Source organism: Numenius arquata, chromosome Z (genome assembly GCF_964106895.1).
Source record: "Numenius arquata chromosome Z, bNumArq3.hap1.1, whole genome shotgun sequence".
Classification (NCBI taxonomy): domain Eukaryota; kingdom Metazoa; phylum Chordata; class Aves; order Charadriiformes; family Scolopacidae; genus Numenius; species Numenius arquata.
The window spans coordinates 26,360,342-26,384,341 of NC_133616.1; the positions used below are offsets into that span (position 1 = coordinate 26,360,342).

General features: G+C 38.5%; 1 protein-coding gene across 1 annotated transcript in view; it reads left to right on the forward strand.

Moving 5' to 3' along the window:
- The window catches only part of TBCA (tubulin folding cofactor A), a 34,388-nt gene extending 14,240 nt beyond the window's left edge, over positions 1 to 20,148 (forward strand). Inside the window, exons 2-4 of the mRNA XM_074166386.1 lie at positions 3,957 to 4,062; positions 14,726 to 14,812; positions 18,483 to 20,148. Of these exons, the coding sequence (XP_074022487.1) occupies positions 3,957 to 4,062; positions 14,726 to 14,812; positions 18,483 to 18,563 (274 nt within the window). The 3' untranslated portion in view covers positions 18,564 to 20,148. The remainder of the gene's footprint in view (positions 1 to 3,956; positions 4,063 to 14,725; positions 14,813 to 18,482) is intronic.
- Positions 20,149 to 24,000: the final 3,852 nt, after the last annotated feature.

Here is a 24,000-nt window from a genome sequence, read left to right on the forward strand (position 1 = left end):
ATATGTCATAGTTGTACTTCAGAAGAATTGAAAAATGCAATAGCATTTTAAAGTAACTGAGAGGATACCTCTTGTAATTTATGCCTTTTTATTTTGAGTACACAAAGGACTAGAATTTCTGTTTTGTGACCAAAGTTAAGATTTTTTTTTTTTCTTTTTAAAAGGTTGAGTACCCTTCTGTGCTATTGGTGCCCATCCAAATTCTGTGTATAAAGACTACTAAAACCAGGATCATTTTTACCAAAAAGACAAAAAGAAAAAACAATTTCTAAAATGAAGATATAGATACGTAATTTTAAGAGAACTGTTTGTAGAGATGACAATATTTCTTAACACAGTATGCCTTAAAATGTATAGAACATTTTGGTGATAAATGCTCGGTTTACTGGAAGAGCTATTACGGTATGCAGGATATTGTGTAGCTGAAATAAGGCTAATGATAGGGTACGAGATGGGTATCAGATGACAGATTGCTTTAAAACAATAAGATATTTTAAAGAACTGTCTGTTATAGAATAAAGCCTTATCACATATGTACAAGTATATACAATTTATGTGTATATATGTGTACTATACAACTATGATAAGAAGTAATCTACACTGATTCCTTCTGGGTTCTTCCGATTAAAGTTACTGCAGCTTATATTTCTATGTCACTGTGGAATGTGTGCTAAAGTTATGCTTGTAGTGTTTTTTGTGGTTGCAGGTTTTTTTGATCTGTAAATGACCTGTGTACTTGAAATGCAACAGATTATGGTCTGGCTTTTTCTGGTACCTACCGAACTGTTTGCTCTGTTCACTGTGTATGATCACACCTTATATAAAGATTCTGGTTTAGTATACATTTTAATCTAAGAAGGAGGAAAAAAAAAAAACCACCAAACCCAAAACCACACCAAAACAAATTAAAAAAAAAACCAAACCAACCCAACCCAGGATCCTGTTTCTAGATAGACAAAGGGTAAAGCAAGAAGAGAGGAGCAAAGTATCACGTGAGTATTTTTGTGCAGAATTCGGCTGAAATCTTTAAGATGTTATTAAGGGATAACATTGCTCCATTATGAAATTTCACTTTCCTTTTAAAAGAAAGCTATTGATGTAATTTAGCATCTCCCTGAGCTACATGTTCAGTAGAAATGGCTTCATGACATCTAGAGGAAGGATCTAGTACAGGAAATGTTTTCAAATAAAAACTTCTTAATAGCATTAAACATCAGCATCCCAGTCTTATGAATAATAAGTTGAACGTTAAATTGGACAATTCTGATTACTGAGCAAAGTGCAATGGAAAATTTGTCACAGAAAACAGTCTCATGTTTGAGGTTTCATGTGTTTCCTTTTTTGGAAGCAGAAGATTTCAAGTTCTGCTTCTGAAATGTACAATTAGTACAGAAATAGAAGTAGGTAGATAAATATGGATGCAATTCTTAAGTATCCAGATATAAGAAAGGTGGGCAAAAAATCACACTAAATTTAATTCTAAACTAGGCTAGAACATGCAGTCCTTTCCAGTTTGATAAAAGTGAGCAAACTTGAATAGGAGTCAGATTGAAAAGCTAGTGTGCATACAGGGAGATTTGAATTTAAAAATGTGATATGGAAACATAAGTAATGACAAACATTGTGCCTCTGATTTTTTTAGCCAAAAAATAAAATAATAAAAAATGCTGGGTTTAGCGATGTAAACTGCCTTTAGTTCAATGGCATACATGTTTCAGTAAGTGAATCAGCATAAAAACTGCATTTAATCATATTTCTCTCCCCATGCCCCTCAGGGAATTTGCTGTTCTCATCCAAAAAAAAATCATCTGTCTTACAGGTTGATTAAAATTAACTTTTTTGGAACCTAAAAATAGCAAAGCAAATAATACTGTCTGGAATTAAATCAAGCAAGCTTGATCAAACAATTAACTCATCCTCTATTAAATCAATATTTGCTGATGCTAATACTGGAGCTAGTTCTAGTAGTTGGAATTGCAGCCCCTGATTTTAGTGTCTTTATTATTAGTAGTTAGGCTGCTGTCTTTCCCCAGTACTACTTGTCAAAGATAGTACTTGGCTGACTTGTAGAAACTGGCCTAGGTGATACCTGCAGTACATGCTCTACATGCTGCTAAAGCTTCTTCATAAGACTGAAAGCCCTTCCTGTTGGTGTCATTCCATGGGGGCTGAAACCAGTTCAGGTTGTGTTGCCACAGTCCAGCTTAGAACAACTGTTGAGGAGCCACAGCTTAAGGGCATTTTAGCAAAACTATTTTTGATTATGTAAACTCTAACAAAAGCTGGGAGAGTTCCTGCTGTTGCAGTATCAGTATTTTGGAATTTTTCTCAAGATACTACTGCAGTGGTGCTTTTGTGGCAGCTTCTATTCACAAAAGGTTCTTGTCACCCCAGTACTGCTCTGTCCATCCTCAGCAGCACTTCTAGTAGTGCACTTAACTGTGACAAATTAGGAATTAATTTGCTCTGATGTGCTAACGGGACCATGAAGCTCTCTACAAGACCTTTATTTATTCTCTTTTGATTTGTATAATATTCTTTCTTTCTCGGATCTGATTATGTTCTTTTGGCTGTTAAGTTCTCCTTAAACAATCTCTCCTATATAGGCTGATGTGGTGCTTATTCTTGTTCTGGGAAGGATTTTCTTTGGCACACTCCCAGGTTTGCAGTAGCATCACAGTGTTTGTTTTGGTCTTGAATTAGCTGACCAGAAATTACTTCATCATTCTTCAGATCCTGAAGGAGGTTTTGCTCCAGATCTAGTGTTACATAATCCAACATATACCTAATCAACATACGTAACAAAGTGGGAGATGTAACAGCAAAATTGCAGTAACAACAAATATTGTTTGATAATGGAATTGCAATGTAAAAATTACTGGACTATCTTAATATTCCCTTCTGACCTTAAAAATTTTTTTGCATTACTCTTGAATCTATGCTTGCTAGCAAAAACCGTCCTGCTGCAAAGCATGGGTCTGTTATTAGGATTAAAAGATGGATTCTTTTCCCTTGGAAAGATAGGCAATAAAGAAAATTGCTATAATGTAAATTATGGACTTGTTATTTTCGTCTATATCCCTCAACCAGCATCAAGGTAAATGGAGGAAGTACTCTGAGGAATAGAAGACTATCAGGCTAATGTGTTATTTGGGAATTTTGCTTTCCATTATTTTGTACGAAAACTAGTAAAACTAGTATGGGAAATAATGCATTTAGTGGCATAAAGTGTAGTGATCGGGAAGAAAAAAAAATTCTGGGATCATAGTTTGTGAACCTGAAAGTGCTGTTTCTTTTCATTTACATGTTGTAGCTTTGAAAAAAGTTACTACTAAGAAGGATGTCCATCATTATTCATCTAAAAATGCAGGTGCAGTGGTGTTTCTTAGCAGTGAATAGGAAAGAGGAAAGGCCAGGCGGCTCAACAGCCAATGTGGGTCAGTCACAAAACTGTCAGAACCTAGGTGATGTTGAGAAACTCTGGCAAATGCTGATGATAACAATGTTGTCTTTGCAGACATCTTAATACTGTTTGGTTTGGCAACCTGTAATGTGAGGTTTTTTTTGAGGTAGCTAGCTTTCTTCCCTGTACTATTGTCTTTATTAGCAGGCATCTAGATCTACAAGGCAGCTGTCGGTTTCTGTTATGTATTTGAAATGAAATACCAATATATAGCTTTGTAGGATATTCCAAATGGATAAGTACACACAGAATCTTTAAAAATATTTTTAATTTAAACTACTCTTAAAAGAATCATTATACATTATAGTTAAATTCGGCATTTCCTAGGTGCAGATTTTTGCAGTGGTTAAGAGCCTTTTTTAATAAAGAGCCTTTTTTAATAAAACTATGTATTACCCTATAGGTCTGCAGCTGTCAGGAGGTTTTTTGTTATCAGTGGTGTAACTTTACTGTAATAGAACTAGATTAACATAATCACTTGGTTTAATTGCAGATTGGCAAAAGAAAAAGTTATGTATGAAAAAGAAGCAAAACAGCAAGAAGAAAAGATTGAAAAAATGAAAGCTGAAGCATGTGATGATTATGGAATTAAGAAGCAGGTAAACTATGTTAAAACTGGTTTCACATAATCCTTCTTTGCTTTGATTTAATCATAGTCATCTTTAAATAAAATAAAAAAAAATCTCCTGTATCTTTTTCTAGACTCCTGTTATGTAAATACTAGACTAAAATCCTGTCAGTTATAAAAGTCATGATAACCATTGGTAGAAACTTCCTTTCCTCCAGAACTGTTAAATTATAAGGAGACTGCATATGTATTACTTAGCACTTCGGGTCAGGATGGCTGTCACTCGCTAACAGTGTGTATGAAGCCATCATGAACTCTCTTTCTTAGAAATACCAAGAACCTGAAAATACATGGTCTGGGTGCATTTAGGTAAACTAAGTGCTTGCTGGTAAGTGCAAATGTTACAGTGAAGTTAGGATGCTTTATAGTTAATATGAACAAGAAACATTTCAACTTTTGAGTACAGTGGTATCCCTTTGGTAAAATCGTAGACCTGGAGAGGGAGAGCAATGGGTATGTAGCTGCTCCTAGTAGTGGCTAGAGTTTGTAACAAAGTCACTGACCAGCAAGGTGCATGCTGTAGTTTCATTTGCTCAAGAGTATGGTTTAGTGTCACTATTATTACAGTATGATTAAATTTTTCTGGGAAAATTCCCCACAAAGGACAGTGCTAGCAGACAGTTGGTATATGCCCTTTTGGAAGATGGAGTGTCAAGTTTCCCTCTCTATGAAAAAGGCTTGGGTTTGGGAGATCTGTGTTCATTCTTTACAGAAGTGTGGCGTGTCTGTGTTTAACAGTGGCCTTTATATTCTTTCAACTAAATATGTTTTAACTATATTGTTTTCCTCAAGCATTTCCTAGATGTTTTCTCTTAAATCTTCACAGAAACTGACACTGTAAATAAGAGGTATTTTCACTTGTTTCAATAGTCTCATGGCCTTGTGTTATAAAACCTACTGTTCTCCCATCTTCATTTTTAAACAATGGAAGAATAGATTAAAAAAATCCTCAAATATAACAGACTAATGAAAACAAGATCGGAGAAGGCCCTTTTAGAGCAAGCTAAAATGACCGTTTTATTAAATTGAGATTTCAGTTCATGTGTGTATGTCCTACCTTGCTTTCATTATGTCATGGGAAAGAAATACAAATAAAGAACTTTTCTATACAAATAAAGAATTGCATTTGTAGAGCTTAGCTGTGTCTTCCTCACCACTGACTGAGGCTCCAAGGTCCTACAAAATAGTAGTCTCTCTGAAGATCCGCTGGTGCTAACAAGAACTAATGAATGCAATTCCCATTTTTAGTGTCCCCCATTCATCAGATTATTTGACTGCACCGTGGTATTTCTGCAGTGACCTGCAAGATATCATCAAAGTCAAAAACAGTGGAGGCTGTGAACTTCTGCTGTGAAATGAAATGTTACACAGTACTTGAAGGTATTCTGAGAAACCAGTGACAAAAGCCTTCACAGACAACAGTCTTAATTAATTCAGAAATTGCCTGATCTGCTTTGAAAACAATCAGTTTCTCCAATGATGTCTTCATGTCATGTTCTTATAGTGTACTTTGCATTCTGGAAGTTGTTAATATTTTAGATTATGAAGAATTTGGAGGCTCAGAAAGAATATACACATTTTTCATAGGATCAAATCTGTTACTGTAAAAAAATTATGTAATACAAGGAGAGTTTGCTCAAAACCATATTTTGGTTAGAGTTAATACTTTGAGAAGTTCTTCAGGGAAAATGTGTAGTTAGACATTTTAAGAATTGCTTTTAGTTAGTAATTCCTAATCTGAAACTATTTATTTTAAAATGTGGTTGTAGTCTTTATTTCAGTAATGTAAAGTAACATTTGGGGGATGGAAATGAATTCAATCATTTCAGACTAGGAGAATAATTTTAACTATTATTTTAGCTGAGGTGTCACTAAATCAGATACATATAAACAAATAAATCCAGAGTTGGGGGAGGGATGGTTAAAAGCATTGCTTACTTCTTAAGGTACTATTATTCTTATTTAGCTTTCTAGTTACAACTCTGCAGTACAGAAGTGACTATGGGAAATTTAACTTTAAAATTTATAATGCCATTCCTACAGCTTCTATAGACTTTAGAGGATATGTCTGCTCTGTAAGGAGGGATCAGTCCTTTTGTAGAACAATGGTTAGGGTTTGACTCAGTATTTTTCTCCTAACTTCATGTACAGTGGGGCAGCTTGTGGTCCTGTAAATTCAGGTGATCGCTAGCTGAGGCAGTAACCAGCTAGGGTAGTTGGGAGTTATTAGACACCAGCCTTCCCCTGCACTGTTCAGAAAGACTTACTTAATGAGGAGCAGATTCAGATTCAGAGAAACAAAAAAGGACAGTTTGCTCACAGTGCTGGTGTGCTCTCACCAAGATTATAATTTGAAGACTCCTTTGTAGGGTGTGAGAAGACTTTGTTATGGTAACTCAGGGTAGTTCCTTTCCTCCCATCTGAATATGTAGAGTCCTAAGCATGTTCTATCTCATTGTTATGGTGACCTGGGATAGTTTGCTTCCCCCCTCATCTGCCCTGACCTTTGCATGATCACCATGGAATTTGGACGACAGCATCTGCATTATATCACTGAGTTCACTAATAACCAAAACAGGACATTGCATATGTGTAATATGTTAATCGGCTCAACTTTTATTATCCACCCCTGCAGCGCTTTCCTTTGAGCTTCACCCCCGAGCAGGGCTCTGCTGTGTTGGGTCCCCATTCTGATTAATCTTGGTGTGCCAGGGCTCCCACTGTGGTAACACTATGCTTTCAATAAAGCCAGAGCTTTCATTTGCTGAGTCTTGTGCCTTGTCCCTGAGGGACACACACCTGCTTTTCACTCATAACACCCGTGTATTACCATTGTCCTGGGTGCACATTGTATTTGCACTACTTGCTGTGTCTCAACTTATGTACTTCAGCTGAATCTGAGCTGAGGGAGAACTACTTGTATAACACGGAGAAAGAATCTCTAGCATTATGGGGCAAGGAAGCCCTTTTCCCTCAGTTACAGCTTTTTTTTTTAAAACAATACAAAATATAACCACTTTGCTATCATTCATTTTTTTGTCTGTGAAAGGCAGATGAGAAGTTTAGAATTTAGGGGAAAGCTAGTAACAATTTATTCAAGCCAAACTGGCAGAAAAAAAACCATAAATGAAGAACAATACTTGGAACAAAAAGGATATGAAATAGTTTTTTCATACATTTTTATTTCTCAAAATTACACTATCATCAACCATGATACTTTAATAAAATACTAAATTGAAAACAATCTTATTAAAAACAGAACTATTTTATTAAAAAAATTACCAGGTTTGTACAATTTAGGAAAAAATATTAAAAGGCTTTTGATGTATTCTACCACATGTAAATTCTGCATATAGTTTCTGTAGAGGGTCATGAAGAACCCTAACTAGTAGCACCAAGTAATGCAATTGTACCTCAGTGTGGATTTTTTTGCAATGACGCCTTATGTTTTACCAGTTGTGATGGTCCTCAATATATGAAGATTTTACACAGAGCTTCATAATACTTTATCTGTAATGGAAACTTTTTACACTGTGGTTGCTTATGAGTGCAGACTGATGGTGGGAGCCAATAGTTTTCTCTGGTTGTTGATGTGTCTCGTACATAAATAAACATCCTTCCCCATCTAATGCTTTTACCTTGAGGCTTGTTAGTGTGGGAAAAGCCTGAAGTATCTACTCCTTGTTTCCTCTAAGTAGGATTGTAGATACGCTCTGGAGTTTTTGTTAAGTCAGCATTTTTACTGATAAACGATAAATTTTCATTTTTAAAAAATAGTTATCCTGCAGTTCCAAATTACTTCTCATGTAATGTCATTTCCAGATGAAAAAAAAATCTAATGGACTTAACAGAATTTAGTATCTGCATGCCAAAGTGTACATAACTATACATAAAGTACATCTTGCTAATACACAGGTTTTTGCAAGTATTAGTGAAAACAGCAATATTTGTCTTGCTTTGTTGAGTTGAAGGTAGAGTATCTCCTGGAACAGCTAAAAAGAAAATCATCTGGAAACAGTGCATGTTGTTTTGGAAAAATATTGTGGAAGACGAGACTTTGCTGCTAATCTTGTTACTGGAGTTTTGGCCGAAAGGAACATTGTAATGTCTGTAACTTTTTCATTTTAAAATATCTGTTTACCATCAAACAAATACTCCTTCTAGCTCAGTTGGCTTTTTACATCTTTAGCTCTTTCCACCCTCTACCCAAATTGTTAAAATGAAGTTTCAGTCTTCTTACCAGTCAAGTACAGTAACATTAGGTGAAACACAGTTTCACTTCAGTCTGATTATTTTCATAAGTTGGTTTTATTTCGTTTTTTTTCCTAAGAATAGATGATCTTTCCATAATAATCTGAACTCTAGTTCTAGTTGCTTAGGTAAAGAGTCAGTGGAAATGCTAATGAAGGGTCTAATGCACCCCCTTATGTATTTGGACAGTATCTTTAACAAGTACAGTTTGTTTCCTTAAAATCTAACAACTTGGAATTCTCTGGACTTAATACAAAATAATATTCCTAATATATAACTGGTATTAAAAAGTGCTTTCAAACTTCTGTTTTATTGCCCAATGTACTTTCTGGAAGGGACCAAATGATGAAAAATCATTATTGTGCGCTTCCTTTCCCCTTCTGTTTTCCTTTTTATCTAGGCAGGTGTAACTACCTTTTGGATTCCAGGCTTTATGATGAGGATTAAAGGCACTTGTGCAGTACTTGGAATAAGTCAGTATGGCAACATTCCTATGGTAGAAAAGACCTGCCACTGAGATGGGACATGATTAATTTCTTTTTCAGCTGGCCTCACTTTTCCTCTGCTCTAGAGGGAGGAAAAAAACCTCACTTGACTTTCCTGCCTTCTGTCTATCTAGGGAACTTCCCATGTCTGTTCTGCTTCTGATTTTAGCACAAATATTTTGCCAGGTATTTCACCTCCACAAAACAAAAGGGGGATTCCTCCCAAACCTTCAAGCTTAATCTAAAACATCTCCTAAGCAGCCTGCTACTTTTAGCACAGCATGCATTACAATAAGCACGGATTCAGGATCTATATCTTATCTTAACAACCAACCAAAAAACCCCAACAACAGAAAAAAAAAAACCACCCAACCCTCTTAGCCTCTCCTCCACTTTAACCTCCCCCACAAAAACTTGGAGGAGGGGGCACAGAGAGAAAATTTGGCTATTTGTTCTAACAAGGTTGAACCATTCTTTTCTCAGTGTTTTCTTTACACCACTCCAAAGAAACCTTTTCATTCAGATGTTTACCACCTCTCACCTGTTTACAGGGTGTCGTTTACGTTTGCCTCAACATGGATCTGTTCAGGTAGAATTTTGAGTTGCTGGAAGAAAATGTGCTGCCTGCTGATTAAATGACAACTTCATGTAATGGATAATTCCGTTATCGTCCTCTAAGTTAATTTTAAAGGAGCAGTATCTGTAACTCATGATACAGCATATTTAATTAAAAACTTTTTCAGTGGAGGACATGGAGTTTTGCTTCTGTCCCCTGAAAAGTATCTCTGTTTTTTAGCTTCAAGTCATGTGGTGTTCTCACTGACAAACTGCTTTCCAAAAAGAGCAAAGGAACCTTTCTGCCTTTTATATCCTAAAGTAATCTGCTTTAGAAGAAACAGGATTAGCCCTCACCTGAGAGGAGCTGCAGAGAAAGCTCATTTGAAATACCGAGGCATTAGATTTAGAGGGTTTTGTCCTCCTCCAGCTTTCATGCTACAAATGGTAGGTGTTTTGTGGTTGATCCAGAGCCATTTCAGTTCTTGGAACACTCAATCACTTCAGAAACAAAGTAATGTTCTCCAGTTCTTCACTACAAGCTTTTCTTTGAGGTCCTTCAGAAGTGTCTTGATCAATGTATTTGACAACTCAACCTACAACAGATTGCAGTGTGCTCTACTATCCTGTATTTGTGGATAGCTCAAACTTCTTTTGGGCCTGCCATGTGAAAATAAAACAAGTTGCTTCAAAGAAAGTAGAACGAATAAAACTTGGTTTCCTGCAGTTTTTGTGGACGTTGGGGTTTTTTTCCCCTCTGCATTCGCCTTCATGCTGTATCTCCTTCAAGTTTCTGCCTTCTCTATACCTAGCTTTTTCATACATCACCTATGCTGCCCTCCTCCCTATGACTCTATGCCACCATCCTAGCCCAGCGTATTGTGTCTTTATATTCCCTGATTAATTAGTTATAGACTCATAGAATGGTTAGAGTTGGAAGGGACCTTAAAGATCATTGAGTTCCAACCCCCTGCCATAGGCAAGGACACCTCCCACTAGACCAGGTTGCTCAAAGCCCCATCTGGCCTGGCCTTGAACATCTCCAGGGATGGGACATCCACAGCTTCTCTGGGCAACCTCTTCCAGTGTCTCACCACACTCACAGTAAAGAATTTCTTTCTAATATCTAATCTAAATCTCCCCTCTTTCAATTTAAAATTGTTACCCCTCCTCCTGTCACTACACTCCCTGATAAAGAGTCCTTCCCCATCTCTCCTGTAGGCCCCCTTTAGGTACTGGAAGGCCATTACAAGGTCTCCCTGGAGCCTTCTCCTCTCCAGGCTGAACAACCCCAGTTCTCTCAGCCTGTCTTCATAGGAGAGGTGCTCCAGTCCTCTGATCATTTTCTTTGCTCTCTGCTGGATCTGTTCCAACAGGTCCATGTCCCTCCTGTGTTGAGGACTCCAAAGCTGGACACAGTACTCCAGGTGGGGTCTCACCAGAGCAGAGTAGAGGGCAGAATCAACCTGCTGGCCACGCTTCTTTTGATGTAGCCCAGGATGTGGTTGGCTTTCTGGGCTGCCAGCGCACATTGCCAGCTCATGTCAAGCTTCTTATCCACAAGCATTCCCAAGTCCTTCTCCTCAGGGCTGCTCTCAATCTGCTCTCTGCCTAGCCTGAATTTTTGCCTGGGATTACCATGTCCCAGGTGCAGGACACTGCACTTGGCTTGGTTGAACTTCATGAGGTTTGCATGGGCCCACCTCTCAAGCCTGGCCAGGTCCCTCTAGATGGCATCCCTTCCATCCAGCGTGTTGACGGCGCCACCGAGCTTGGTGTCGTCGGCAAACTTGCTGAGGGTGCACTCAATCCCACTGTCCATGTCTCCAGCAAAGATGTTGAACAGCACTGGTCCCAGTACCAATCCCTGAGGAACGTCACTCGTCACTGGCTTGCACTTGGACATTGAGCCACAACCCTTTTAGTGCGGTCATTCAGCCAGTTCCTTATCCACTGAGTGGTCCATCCATCACATCCATGACTTTCCAATTTTGAGACCAGGATGTCATGTGGGACAGTGTCGAACACTGTGCATAAGTCCAGGTAGATGTTGTCATGATGACATTGCAGGAGTCCATTCCTGAAGGACCGCATCCTGGGGAAAGTACCCACATTGGAGCAGTTCGTGAAGAACTGCAGCCGGTGAGAAGGACTCACGTTAGAGAAGTTTGTGGAGGACCGTCTCCTGTGGGAGGGACCCCATGTTGGAGCAGGGAAGAAAGTGAGGAGTTCGCCCCCTGAGGAGGAAGGCGCAGCAGAGACAACGTGTTGGACTGACTGCAACTTCCATTCCCAGTCTGCCTGTGCTGCTGTGGGAAAAGAAGGTAGAGAAAATTGGGAGTAAACTTAAGCCTAGGAAGAAGAGAGGGGTTGGAGGAAGTTGTTTTAAGATTTTGGGTCTTCTATTTCTCATCATCCTACTCTTGATTTGATTGGTAATAAGTTAAACAAATTTTCCCAAGTCAACTCTGTTTTGCCCATGACGGTAATTGGTGAGTGATCTCCCTGTCCTTCTCTCGACCCACAAGCCTTTCCTTGTATTTCTTCTCCCCTGTCCACCTGAGGAGGGGGCAGTGATAGAGCAGCTCAGTGGGCACCCAGCATCCTGTCAGGGTTAACCCACCACACCTCGTCAGCTGTTTCTCACACACTCGTGTTTGGCCTTGTGCTTATTTTGAATGGTAAAATAATTGTCTGATTTTAGCTATGGTGCCCTTCCACTTAAGCAACTGATCTCTGTGTTTGCATCTCTTCTGCTTTATCTGTCAGTGCAATCTGGAATTTATGGAAAACAGGTTGAAGGCTACTGACACTGATGCACACCAGTTCTTTGGCATCTGGTCCAGTTTACCAAAAGTCCACATTGTGTTTAGTTAAGAGGCTAAACACACCCCAACGGTTAGAAAGCTCCATCACATCTGAGCAAACTGCTTTCTTTTGAAAGATGCCAGACATCTGCTCCCTTAGTAGAAATATCTTCAATCCTGAAAGATAACTGGCTAGAAATGTGGCTGATTGAGGAGATTTGTTTAACTGGCTGTTTCAGTGCGCTTAAAGGAAAGGGGACGTCATTCTTACTGTAGCCACAATAGTTCTTTTGGTCCTATGTGCAGTTATTGACAACATATTCAATTTGCTTCTCCCTGTACATATTTTTGTGCTTTATTGCTTTTGTTTTAATACTGTACTTAGATGCACTTCAGTTAGTCCAGTTTTTTAGTACTTCTATTTGGCATTGTAACTCACAGAAACCTTGCAGATATTTATGGTTCTTCACAAAGTTAGATCAGTTTCATGTAATAACTTCCTTAGAGTTCAGTCAGAACGTTTGATAGAATTTGGAGAGCAAACACTTTAAATCCAGTCCTAAAGTTTAGCTAATTATTTGAGCTTTTGATTTTGCTTTATTATATACATTTGAAACAGTAAATAGTCTACCTGGGATTATAGGCATTAGTTGAAAAAATGTGTTTTATGCAGAAGTTGTCAAAGTTTGGTGATTAACTAATAATCTTGGTTCCACCAAATTCCTGTTACAGTCTGTAACTGTTTGCACCTACTGAATGTAGTTCCAGGATTTATCATCCTTCTGTGTTTTATTTATTATTGCATAACTGCAGGAAAATGTAAATAAAATTCAGGTAGCCCTTTGGCCCTCAGTCAAATTCTGTTCTGAACAAAGTGATTGTAGTAGTTTTGTTCTTTTCTTAGAGCAGCCAGGACTACAGCTTACTGATTCTAGATTTATATGCTTTCCCAGATCGCTTACTGAGTGGCATATATCCAATAAGTTACTACTTTCCATATCATCTACTAGCTTTACAATACACAACTATTTAGCAATACTGATCCAAGGAAGTCATTATTAGATATTCTTCCCCCTGTAGGTATTCTTTATGAAACAAATTTGTAGTACATAAAGCAGAAGGCACCATCCCATGCAGTTTATGGCACACCTCACTCTATGGAAGTTACAAACCTTTATTTATTCATTCACTGCTGAAAGGGTAATATGCAGAGTTCCTAGTCTTATTTTTAATACAGTCCAACACTGAATGCTTAAAAGTGATAATACCAATGAGAACTAGAACTTGGGGGTGCTTAAATTTTTTTTTATAACATTTTTCACCCATCATTCATTAAAAAAGACAAGTTTTGCCCCAGATTCCCTGAAAGAAAATTAGAAACAAAGGTTTTAAACCCTTTCTCTCAAAAATAACTTGAACTAAGGACTTAAATATATGACACTTAAAAACATGGTGATAATCGTTTACTACATAAGGTGTTCCTGTATGCGGAAATACAGTCTTAGCTGTAGCTTATCTTCCCTTTTACAATGACAGTGTTCCCTTCAGTACAGCAGCATTAATACTGAAAGGATAACACAACATAGGAATGACAGAATGAAGTAAGCCATTTAAAGGTAACACCGTCTGGTGCAGGTCATCCTGAATGCAGAAGAGGTTTCATGTTTAAATGTCTAACTGATTTTCATTTCTAAATAGATTTAACATTACTGAGCAACTCTGTACACCTTTTCTCCTCAGCGGCTGAATTTCAGATCCAGAAACGTTCCATGAAATAAGTGTTCCCTTGTATAAATCTGAAGTTGTTTTCTGTAGGAGGCGGCAGGATGTTCAGATTCAGTGGGTGCCAGTTTAGTAATTTTGTTCAAAGTGCATGGTGAGAATAATCTTTCTCCTAAAATGAAGCACAAGGATAAGTAATAACTTTTTATGCATGATAAGCATCAAAAATATGAGCCTGCTGGTCTTTGCTTTTCATTTTTCTTTACCTTTGTCTTTCAGTCAGAGCCTCCTGCAGAGTGCACACAATGTGATCAATAACTCAATAACTTTTTTCATGCAGTAATTATCTCTATGTGGTATTATCTGAACACTGTTTTTCTTTATTACCCAAAAGATGCAGGAGATATTTATATAACCAGCTGATCCCATTTTGGATGAAGCTGCTTCATGACAGCAGGACAAAGTTTGTTTTAAATAGCCTTTTTAACAAATGCTGTATGGAAAGCTTATCAGACAGTACTTTCTGCTAAGGGCCAAATTATTCTAAATATTCTTGTGATTCTTGTGCACTTAATACTTTAAGTTTATTTAAGCACAAAGTAAATGGAAGAGTCCTGTAAATTAACAAAGTTTTAAACAATTATGCTAAGTGAGTGTTGTTTAATAAAAAAGCCTATTCAGAAAATTCATACAACTGTTCTGAAGTTCCTAGATGATGACCAGACTACTGATTTTGTTAGAGTAAATAGTTATCTTAAAAAATAAAATCCATTCTGGAATACAGTCTTATTTCATTGGCTTATAATTTTCACAGATCGAGATTTTACAAGAGTCACGAATGATGATTCCAGACTGCCAGCGCAGATTAGAAGTTGCACATGCAGATCTTACTCAACTACTAGTAAGTATAGCACCAAAAGACACTGATCAAGAAATGCCTTGATGAGCTTGGATAACCATGCTTGTCTGCAGTGCAATTGCAACATATTAGAACTGGATTTAAGAACTACTTTTTATAAGTCCCAAGACTAGCATGCTCTAATATACCAATATTTAATTTTAGATAACTGTCTTTGCAGACTTGGCCTTCGGTATATGAAAACTGTGTGTGTTAGACAATTAGAAGCTGTCTTTAAGGTCATATACACTCAATGTACACTTAAATACTAAACTGTTAGAATGGACTCTGAATTCCTGTGCGAGTTACGTGACCAGAAAAAACAGTTCACATGCTTTAGGTAGTTTTCTAGATCATGTAGATTTATGTATGTCCCGGTTTGAAGTAAAACCAAACCAATTTTCTGTTCTGTGACTTTACATCCTAGCTAGGCCTCCTCTAACTCACTGAAATTAACGGCATATTGTGGAGAAAACTGCTCGTTCTCAGAATGATAAGCCCAATGTTTGTGCTCCATGCCAAGGAATGGTATGCAGGGAGGCCCTTGCTTATACTTACTGCTATAACAACCAAGGTCAGCCAATTTCGTTATTTGCCCCCTTAGAGGGTCGGAAACGGAAAAAACGTAGGGGGGTCACATCGGTGGGGAGGAGTGGACAGGACAGGTGACCCAAACCTGACCAACTGGGGTATTCCATCCCATCTGCCCCATGCTCAGTATAAAGGCTGAGGGATCAAAGGGTCAGCCCCCTTCCTGCGATGGCCGACGTCCAGAGAGGAGTCTGTCTGTTCATCTGCCTTTGATCCCGATCCGTGTGTTCCTGACTCCAGAGCTGGAATCCAGTTCCCATTCATCACTGAGTCCAGTCTGGGACTTCCCCAGTGCCTGCCGGTGATGTGACTGTCATCCTGGGAGCTTGATATGGTTTTGTATATATTGTATCTATTTCATTATTTTCTTCTTTATTTTTATTTTAATATTAATTCTTCATTAAAGTAGTTTAGTTCATTCTAAACTTCTGAATCTCCTTTATCTCTTTCTCCTCCTCTCTCCTCTTTTAGGGGGGGGAAGGGGGGGGAAGGGCCATCTGTCAGTCCTGTTTTGGTAAACTCGGCCGAAACCACGACAATGTAATATGTTTGTAGTGATATAATATGTTTGTAATGAACTGAAATAGTCAAAATACTTTGGCTTAATGTTTTTTATTTTACTATGGACAAGAAACAAGACAGCTGAGTCCTTGTCAAGTACTACTTATGTGATTTATTAGTGAGGTGAGCACTAGTGCCACGTTTTTAAGATATGAATACCTGCAGGAATAAATAGTATCTTGTACAAATAGATTCACTGAAACAAAACTAAGTTTGGAGATCATCATGCTTATTTTAAAAGCTGACTTCTCATCATTTTACACGTGTAAATGCTACTGTGAGGCTGAAAATACATATCCTAAAATACATGCATTTGATGGCTAAAATGCAAAACTATTCTCAAAGGAAAACTTAAGGAGACATCCTCAGGTAGCATGTCTCTACTATTTTCCAGAATAAATGCTCAGTACATGGCAGGATTTAGGGTCCTTTTGTCATTCAGTTTGCTACTTGAGAGTTGGATGGTCCAGATTTCAGTGGCATGCAGAAGTGGTTCTGTTGATTCATACAGTGTGCTGGACAAACTTAAAACAAGGAATGGGGGGGGAGTTACTGTTGTTCTTAAGAATTTGGGAGTCTTCAAGGGTTGCTTTCTGTGCTTACCTCACCTTCAAGTGCTTTTATTAAAATCAGCTGTATAGTATATTTCTTTGAATTGTCAGTCTGCTTAAGCTTTTTCGTAATGGTATGCTTGTTTTGAGGTCAGTTGTTATTCGTTCCAATTATGCTGTCCTTCATTTTAAATATTTAACAGAATGAAATAAAGGTATGCATAGGTCACATCTACTCACACATGACACCATTATCCTGGACCTTAAGTAGGACAAAAGAAATTACCTGTGCTTTGAATCATGTAGAAGCAGTGTTTTCAATAATTATCTAGCCCTTGTTTCACCAAATCATAGAATGGTTTGGGTTGGAAGGGAGACCTTTAAAGGGCATATAGTCCAATTGCCCTGCAACGAGCAGGGACACCTTCAAGTGAATTAGGTTGCTCAGAGCCCCATCCAACCTGTCCTTGAATGCTTCCAGGGATGGGGCATCTACCACCTCTCTGGGCAACCTGTTCCAGTATTTCACCATCCTCATCATAAAAAATTTCTTCCTTTTATCTAGTTTCTTCCTTATATATCTACCCTCTTTTAGTTTAAAACCATTACCCCTTGTCCTATTGCTACAGGCCTTAATAAAAAGTCTGTACGTATCTTTCTTATAAGCCCCTTTTAAGTACTGAAAGGCAACAATAAGGTCTTCCTGAAGCCTTCTCCGGGCTGAACAACCCCAGCTCTGCCTTTCCTCATAGGACAGGTGCTCCAGTCCTCTGATCATTTTTGTGGCCCTCCACTGGACCCACTCAAACAGGTTCATGTCTTTCCTATACTAGGGACTCCAGAGCTGGATGCAGTCAGTACTCCAGGTGGGGTCTCACGAGAGCAGAGTAGAGGGGGAGAATCACCTCTCTCGATTTGCTGGCCACGCTTCTTTTGATGCAGCCCAGGATACAGTTGGCTTTCTGGGCTGTGGGTGCATATTACCAGCTCACGTCCAGTTTTTTCATCTACCAGTACCCCCAACTCCTTCTTGGCAGGGCTGCTCTCAATCCCTTCATCCCCCAGCCTGTATTGATACCAGGGGTTGCCCCAACCCAGGTGCAGGACTTGCCCTTGTTGAAGCTCATGAGGTTCACGAGCCCACTTCTCAATCTTGTCCTGGTCCCTCTGGATAGCACCTCGCCCTCAGGCCTGTCAGCTGCACCACTCAGCTTGGTGTTGTCCCCAAACTTGCTGAGGGTGCACTTGGTCTCACTGTCTGTGTTGTTGATGAAGACATTAAACAGTACTGGGCCCAATACAAACCCCTGAGTGACACCACTTGTCACCAACCTTCATCTGAACATTAAGTGATTGACCACTACCCTCTGGCCAATTCCTCATCCACCAAGCAATCCACAATTCATACCTCTCTCATTTAGAGAGAAAAATGTAGTGGGGGACTATGTCAAAGGCCTTACAGAAGTCCAGATAGATGACATCCATAACTCTTTCCTTGTTCATTGACGCAGTCACTCCATCATAGAATATGAGGGAAGACTTGCCCTTGGTAAAGCCATTCTGGCTGTCTTGAATCACCTCCCTGTCCTCCATGTGCCTTAGCATAGCTTCTAGGAGGATCTGTTCCATGATCTTCCAAGCACAGAGGTGAGGTTGAGAGGTTGGTAGTTCCCAGGGTCCTCCTTCCCATAGACTTCTGTATGTTCAGGTTCCTCATGTGATCACAAACCTGATCCTCTCTTACAGGGGGAGGGACTTTGCTCTCCCAGTCCCTGTCTTGCAGTCCATCCACTTGAGAGGTGTTGGCAGAGAGGTTGCCAGTGAAGACTGAAGCAAAAAAGTTGTTGAGTACCTCAGTCTTCTCTTCCTCTGTTTTTACCATTTTTTTTTCATATTTACCTTCTTAAATTTAATCCCATGTCAATTATTTTCAAAGTACTCAGTTTTGTTGTTTTTTTTTTTAATTCCAGGAAAACGAAAAAGAATTGGAAGAAGCTGAAGAATATAAAGAAGCACGTTCCATACTGGAGTCAGTGAAGCTGGAAGCCTAGAAGTTTTTCAGTACTCTCTTTATATGCATTAGCACTGGGTCCATTCCACACTTTCATTTGACTATGGCTCTATTACTATTGTTGACTTGCTAAGGTTCCCTTTATGCAAACTGGCCGTTCTCTAACTGCAAGAAGCATCAAATAAAGGATGTTCTGAAGCATCTGTGTATTCCATATTCAGGCAAAATAGAAGCATTTCCAGTTCACCTCAGTTACAGAAAGGAAAAATAAAACCTATTTAAGTGTAATAGTGTAATAGGTGATATACAGAACTTAATCTGAACAATTCAGGCTAAGAAATAAAGTTCAGCTATGTAAGCAATGTGAGGGATCAATAAATACTTCAGAATTAAACGTAATGGGTTGGGTTGGAAGAAACCTTAAAGATCATCTGGTTCCAACGTCCTGACATGGGCTTTAGAAGCACCTTATATTTGAAATAATTTCAGGCCATTATAGTATAGCAATTTGTACTGAAAGAGGAGATGGACTAAATGACCCTTCAAAGTCACCCATCTCTTTTTCTGTGATGCAATTTATCCGTAATTTTATGAAGAACCTACTCCTTGTTTATCTTTAAGCCCAAGACAGAATTAAGAGCTGATTCCAAAACTTTCTCAGTTTGCCTGGTGTTGATTCGTAGAGCCCAATTCACACAGTTACCATTGATCGAAATTCTGTTACTTTTTCAAGAAATGGAATTTAGCAGCTGACTAGTATGTTGTCAGTTGGATCTGCTGGTAAGAGTTCTGGATTGAATGCTTTTCCTGAAAGCACTTGGCTTAAGTGATTTATTATTTTTTTTAAACAAAAGCTCAAACCCCAGAAGATGAAAAAGAACTAATGGGTAAGGGAACAAGCTTAATCTGCCTGGAAGACCGTTAAAACATTATGTACAAAAGCTGTGGTTCTTTCAGAATAGCTTCTCTAAACAGCAAACAGTAGCTCTGCTGATGAACAAGAAAGCTTTTTACATTAGTTTTTCTAGTTTGAAAGTGTTCTGGCATGTTCCTTAAAGGCAACACAAAGCACAGTGTACCTTTTGTGTGGTGCTATATTGAATACTCTTAATAAAAACTTTTGTTAATTTGCCTGAGTTTGGGTAAACTGCAGTTTCAGTACTTCTACTTGTGTACCTTAAGCGCATTGAGAGAAATAAGTCTATGTCACCATCACTTTTAAACTCTGTTGTGACAGATGATCGACACTACAAGCTTTCTGACTGACTGCAGAGTGATCTACTTTTGAAGTGACCCCAGACCAGCACTAAACAGTGCTAAGAAGTGAAACCTTTTGTGACACTACTATGGTTTCGTAAGAATACAGGCACTTCTTCTTACCATCATTGTGTCCTGGGCACATAACTGCCCAGTAGACCTGCCCAATTCACACCACAAAAGAACTACTGATGAGAACATTTGCCTTTGAATGAATAATCGTTTCAGTCAGCTTCTTCTATGGGCCTTCACCAGGAAAGGTAGCTGGAGCGGACAAAGCATGTTTTAGCTGACCAGCTGCAGTCTGTGTAAGAGTAACTCTATGCTTGTGGCCACTGAGTTGAGTATGGTGAATAAATGCTGAGCTGAAAGGAGTTGTGGGGAAGTGTCAATTCTGCTGGGTAAAGCACAATTTAAAATAAAAATTACTCTTCTCCAGAAGAAGTAAAACACACTTCTGGAAAACAAACCCACAGAAAAATGAGGTGCAGTTGCTGAGTACCACAAGAAATGCAGGTCAGCTTGAAAGCTAAACAGAAACATGACCTATAGTGACTGAAAGAAAGTGGCATTGTGATATGGCTTAAGTTGACATTTATAGTTAAAGGCACATGGGTCTGAGTAGCTACCATATAAACCAGACTCCAGGGAAAAGTCTCTCGGTGCAATAATTTCCAGGGTAGAGTTGTTTCTCATGCTGTTTCTCCGGCTGCATCATGAACCAAGATGATACTCTCCCCCATCCATTTCTTCTGCCCTTTTACTAAGTTCTTCAGAAGAACTTAGTAAACTTATTGCATTGAAAATAGCCAGCCTCACTGATGAAAATCAGAGTGTTCATATCTGAAAGGATTTGCTCTGTTCTTGTCTCCAGGTGCCTCCGGAAGCGTCTTAACTTCTGAGAGGACAGCAAGCATGATACTTGTAAAAACTATACCAAAAAACTGTGACAAGGCTGCAATAACATAGGGCTGGCTCATGAAGGGTGACAGGCAAAGCCATGCAGACAATGACAATGCATTACTCATGGTAGCAGAACAGTTGATCCAGTGATGTGTTACAGTAGACTGCATTTTTCCAGCAGTGCTGCTCTGAGTGGCCAGATGCAGATCATTCATAAAGAAGACTATTTTTACTGATGAAACATTTATCATTTAGACTGCATCCCAGTTCCATAGCGAAGTAAAATACGGAAGATTAAGCATAAGCAGTAGTATTGTTACTACCCTCTTGGATCCCAAACTCGAAAGGCAGTAGCACATCAAGTAATACCATGTTATTTCTAATTTTAAAATTATCTACTCTTTTTGGAGATACATAGTCTGCATTAGCCGATACAAGAGATGATCTCAAAAAAGAAAAATCCTGTGGGCAACATTTTTGTCCTCTGTCCTTTTTGAACTTTATCATTAGCTTTACTGATGCCTTTCAAAGTCTGCCTAAGATTGGCGAGTGGTATTTACCTTTTCATATGATGATACCTGTTAATTTATCATTCAGTTTTCATTAGACTCATTCAGATTCTTATCATTAATGCATTTTTTACACTCTGGACAGAAGTAGTATCCTTTCAATTATACCTCCCTTCCTGGCAGAATATGTTTATGAGGTTTCTCCATTATTTGCCAGTTGAACAAAGTATTTGTTTTACTGCGAGGTCATAGAAGCACCGGAGTCCATGTTATACTGTGACTGGAAACACAGAAAACGTGATTTGAGAAGTAAACATGGACCAAATATAACAAGTTGGAAGTAAGTTACTAAGTTATGTGTCCATTCCTCTGCTCACATGCTTGCTAGCTACTACCTGCTTTTAAGTTTACCCTTGCATAGCTAAGACTCTTGCCGCTTCAGTCAGGAGATGTGCTGCATCTGAAATACAACTACAGAACAAACTTCGTACTTTCACTGGGAAATTAGTATTTCTTGAGTTATACTTTATAATCAAAACTGAAAGTAGTATCAGAACTGTCCTCTGAACTCCTTCCTTCACTTGAAAAACTGCCACATACAGCCAGCTAATTTACAGGCCAGTTGCTTTTGTTACATTACTAAAAATGCTGTAAATAATACAAAGCATTTTCTTACCCAGTGATAATTTCCCAAGGATTCTTTGAAAGCAAGTTTCTTATATTTATAAAAGTAACCATGATTCTAGAACAGTGTTTCTGACAGGCCTCTAATATAACACACTCAAAGTCCCTCAAAATAGTCTGTGTGAAAAGCAAACCTTGCAATTTATTAGCACCGTTCTTTTCAGTGGTGGTTTCATGACGTTTATCTTCTGGGAGCAAGATCCAGGAAAATAACAGCTTTCTTCTGAAAACCACAGGTTGAGTAGTAAAGAAGAGGATGCAAGAAACATCCACGCTTCAGCACAAACTATAGGAAGCACACTATTAAGCCACAAATCCCTTTCTCACCCCTATTCTTCTGGCTCTAATTGCAGTAACTAACCTGCATCTCTGTCTGGCATTTGCAACCCTGAACCTCTGCTTAGAGTCCAACGTCTGCATCATTTATTTCTTCCAAAACACAAGCAGGGAAAACAGCTGCCACTGCATCCTTTTACCCTTTTATTTATTAGCCAAACAGGTACCACTTCCTTGAAATATGGAAATCAGTTCTTAGAATTGGCCACGCTATACTAGAGACAACCCAACATAAGTAAGACAACTGAAGTTTTGTACTAAAAAAAAATAATTTTGGAATGACTTAAGAAGTATGCGGAGCAGGGGAAAGCACAGCCTGACCGAAAAGCACTTGCACAAGAAGCATCACTATCTACAGGTCATTCCTGGCCATAGATTACTAGCATAAAAGGGAACAGACTGAATAACAAATTTTTTTCCAATCAAAATGTTGCTTATTGAGTTGAATTAGCTGAATTTCACCACGATCACACAGGATAGGTTAAAAGGAGACTTCTCCATTAAAACACAGTTTCAGAAGGGGCAGAGTGTGTATTGGATCCAAGACTTAAGTTAACATCCGACAGAATAAGCCCGTATGCACATAATTAGCTACAACAAAGAACAAGGTACATCTTCAGGCAGGAGGCTCCAAAATCCTTTAAGAGGAGGTAAGAGCTAACTGTACATAGATACTTTGGATTAAAAAAAGGATCAAAGTGGTACAGCACATCCCTTTCAGAAGTCCTGCTAAACCCTTGATGTGGGAAAAGGGGACTAAGCTAATTAGCACAGTGCCACTGAATCCAAGGGCAAGCACTTCATAGATGTCTAATGCTCATGGATCTGCAGAATATAATGTACCCTGTGCTACCAACACTTCTGACATGCTCTCTCATGTTTTGACTTTCAGGTAAGGGCAATGTTTGGACTTTCAGAATCACATTCACAAAAGGCTTAGGGTGTCAGAGGAGATGGCAGAGGAGATGTGAAAAACTACCATCTTCTCCCAGTTTTCTAAACACATATTCAACTACAGTGAAAAAAACCAGTGCTTAAACTTTGCAGATTACTTGCTAGCATGTCCTAGGATCCAGCATTTTGGGACAAACATCACTGGAACTCACCAAAGTCCAAAAATTTAGAACCACTCAGTATAAACATTATCTTCAACACGAAGAAGGAAAACTTCAACTTTACAACAGTTTTGTTTCTTTATTGTTCTGAAGTTCCTGTAGATGTTACATCAGATGGAAGGAAACCAAATGACCCATAGAAAGAGCCTCAATTAGTAAGGTTAACAAAAGCTGAATAGGTTGAAATTGGAAAAATAAGCACATTATTTAGGTATCAATGACTACTCGCTCTCCATTTCAACAAAAGGAAATAAAATTTTCTCATCCTCCCTAACAATCCAGAGGCCTTCTCCTGCCCCAGCATAATTAGTGGTAAATTTCACCACAGCTCTCCATAAGCAATCAAAAAGGCTACCTAATTAAAAAAGTAATTAGTTTACACAGATAGATGTGAGTGGGTAGATTGGTTTATGAAAATAAAATTAAATTCCTCTGGATGCTTTTAGTGACTTGGCTTCCTGCTGTTTTACAACTTCCACACATTTCCAAGGGAGTGGGTTAAAAAAAGGACCCAATTTGCAAATAAAGATGGTACCTTTCAAAACCAATCGATCAGATATGTCAATTTTATAATTTGTCATCTGTTTTCAACATAGAAGATATAAACTTCATATTTTTCATAAAAATCAATGCCTCCACAAAACAATTAGCATGTTACATTTCATTCTCTTGG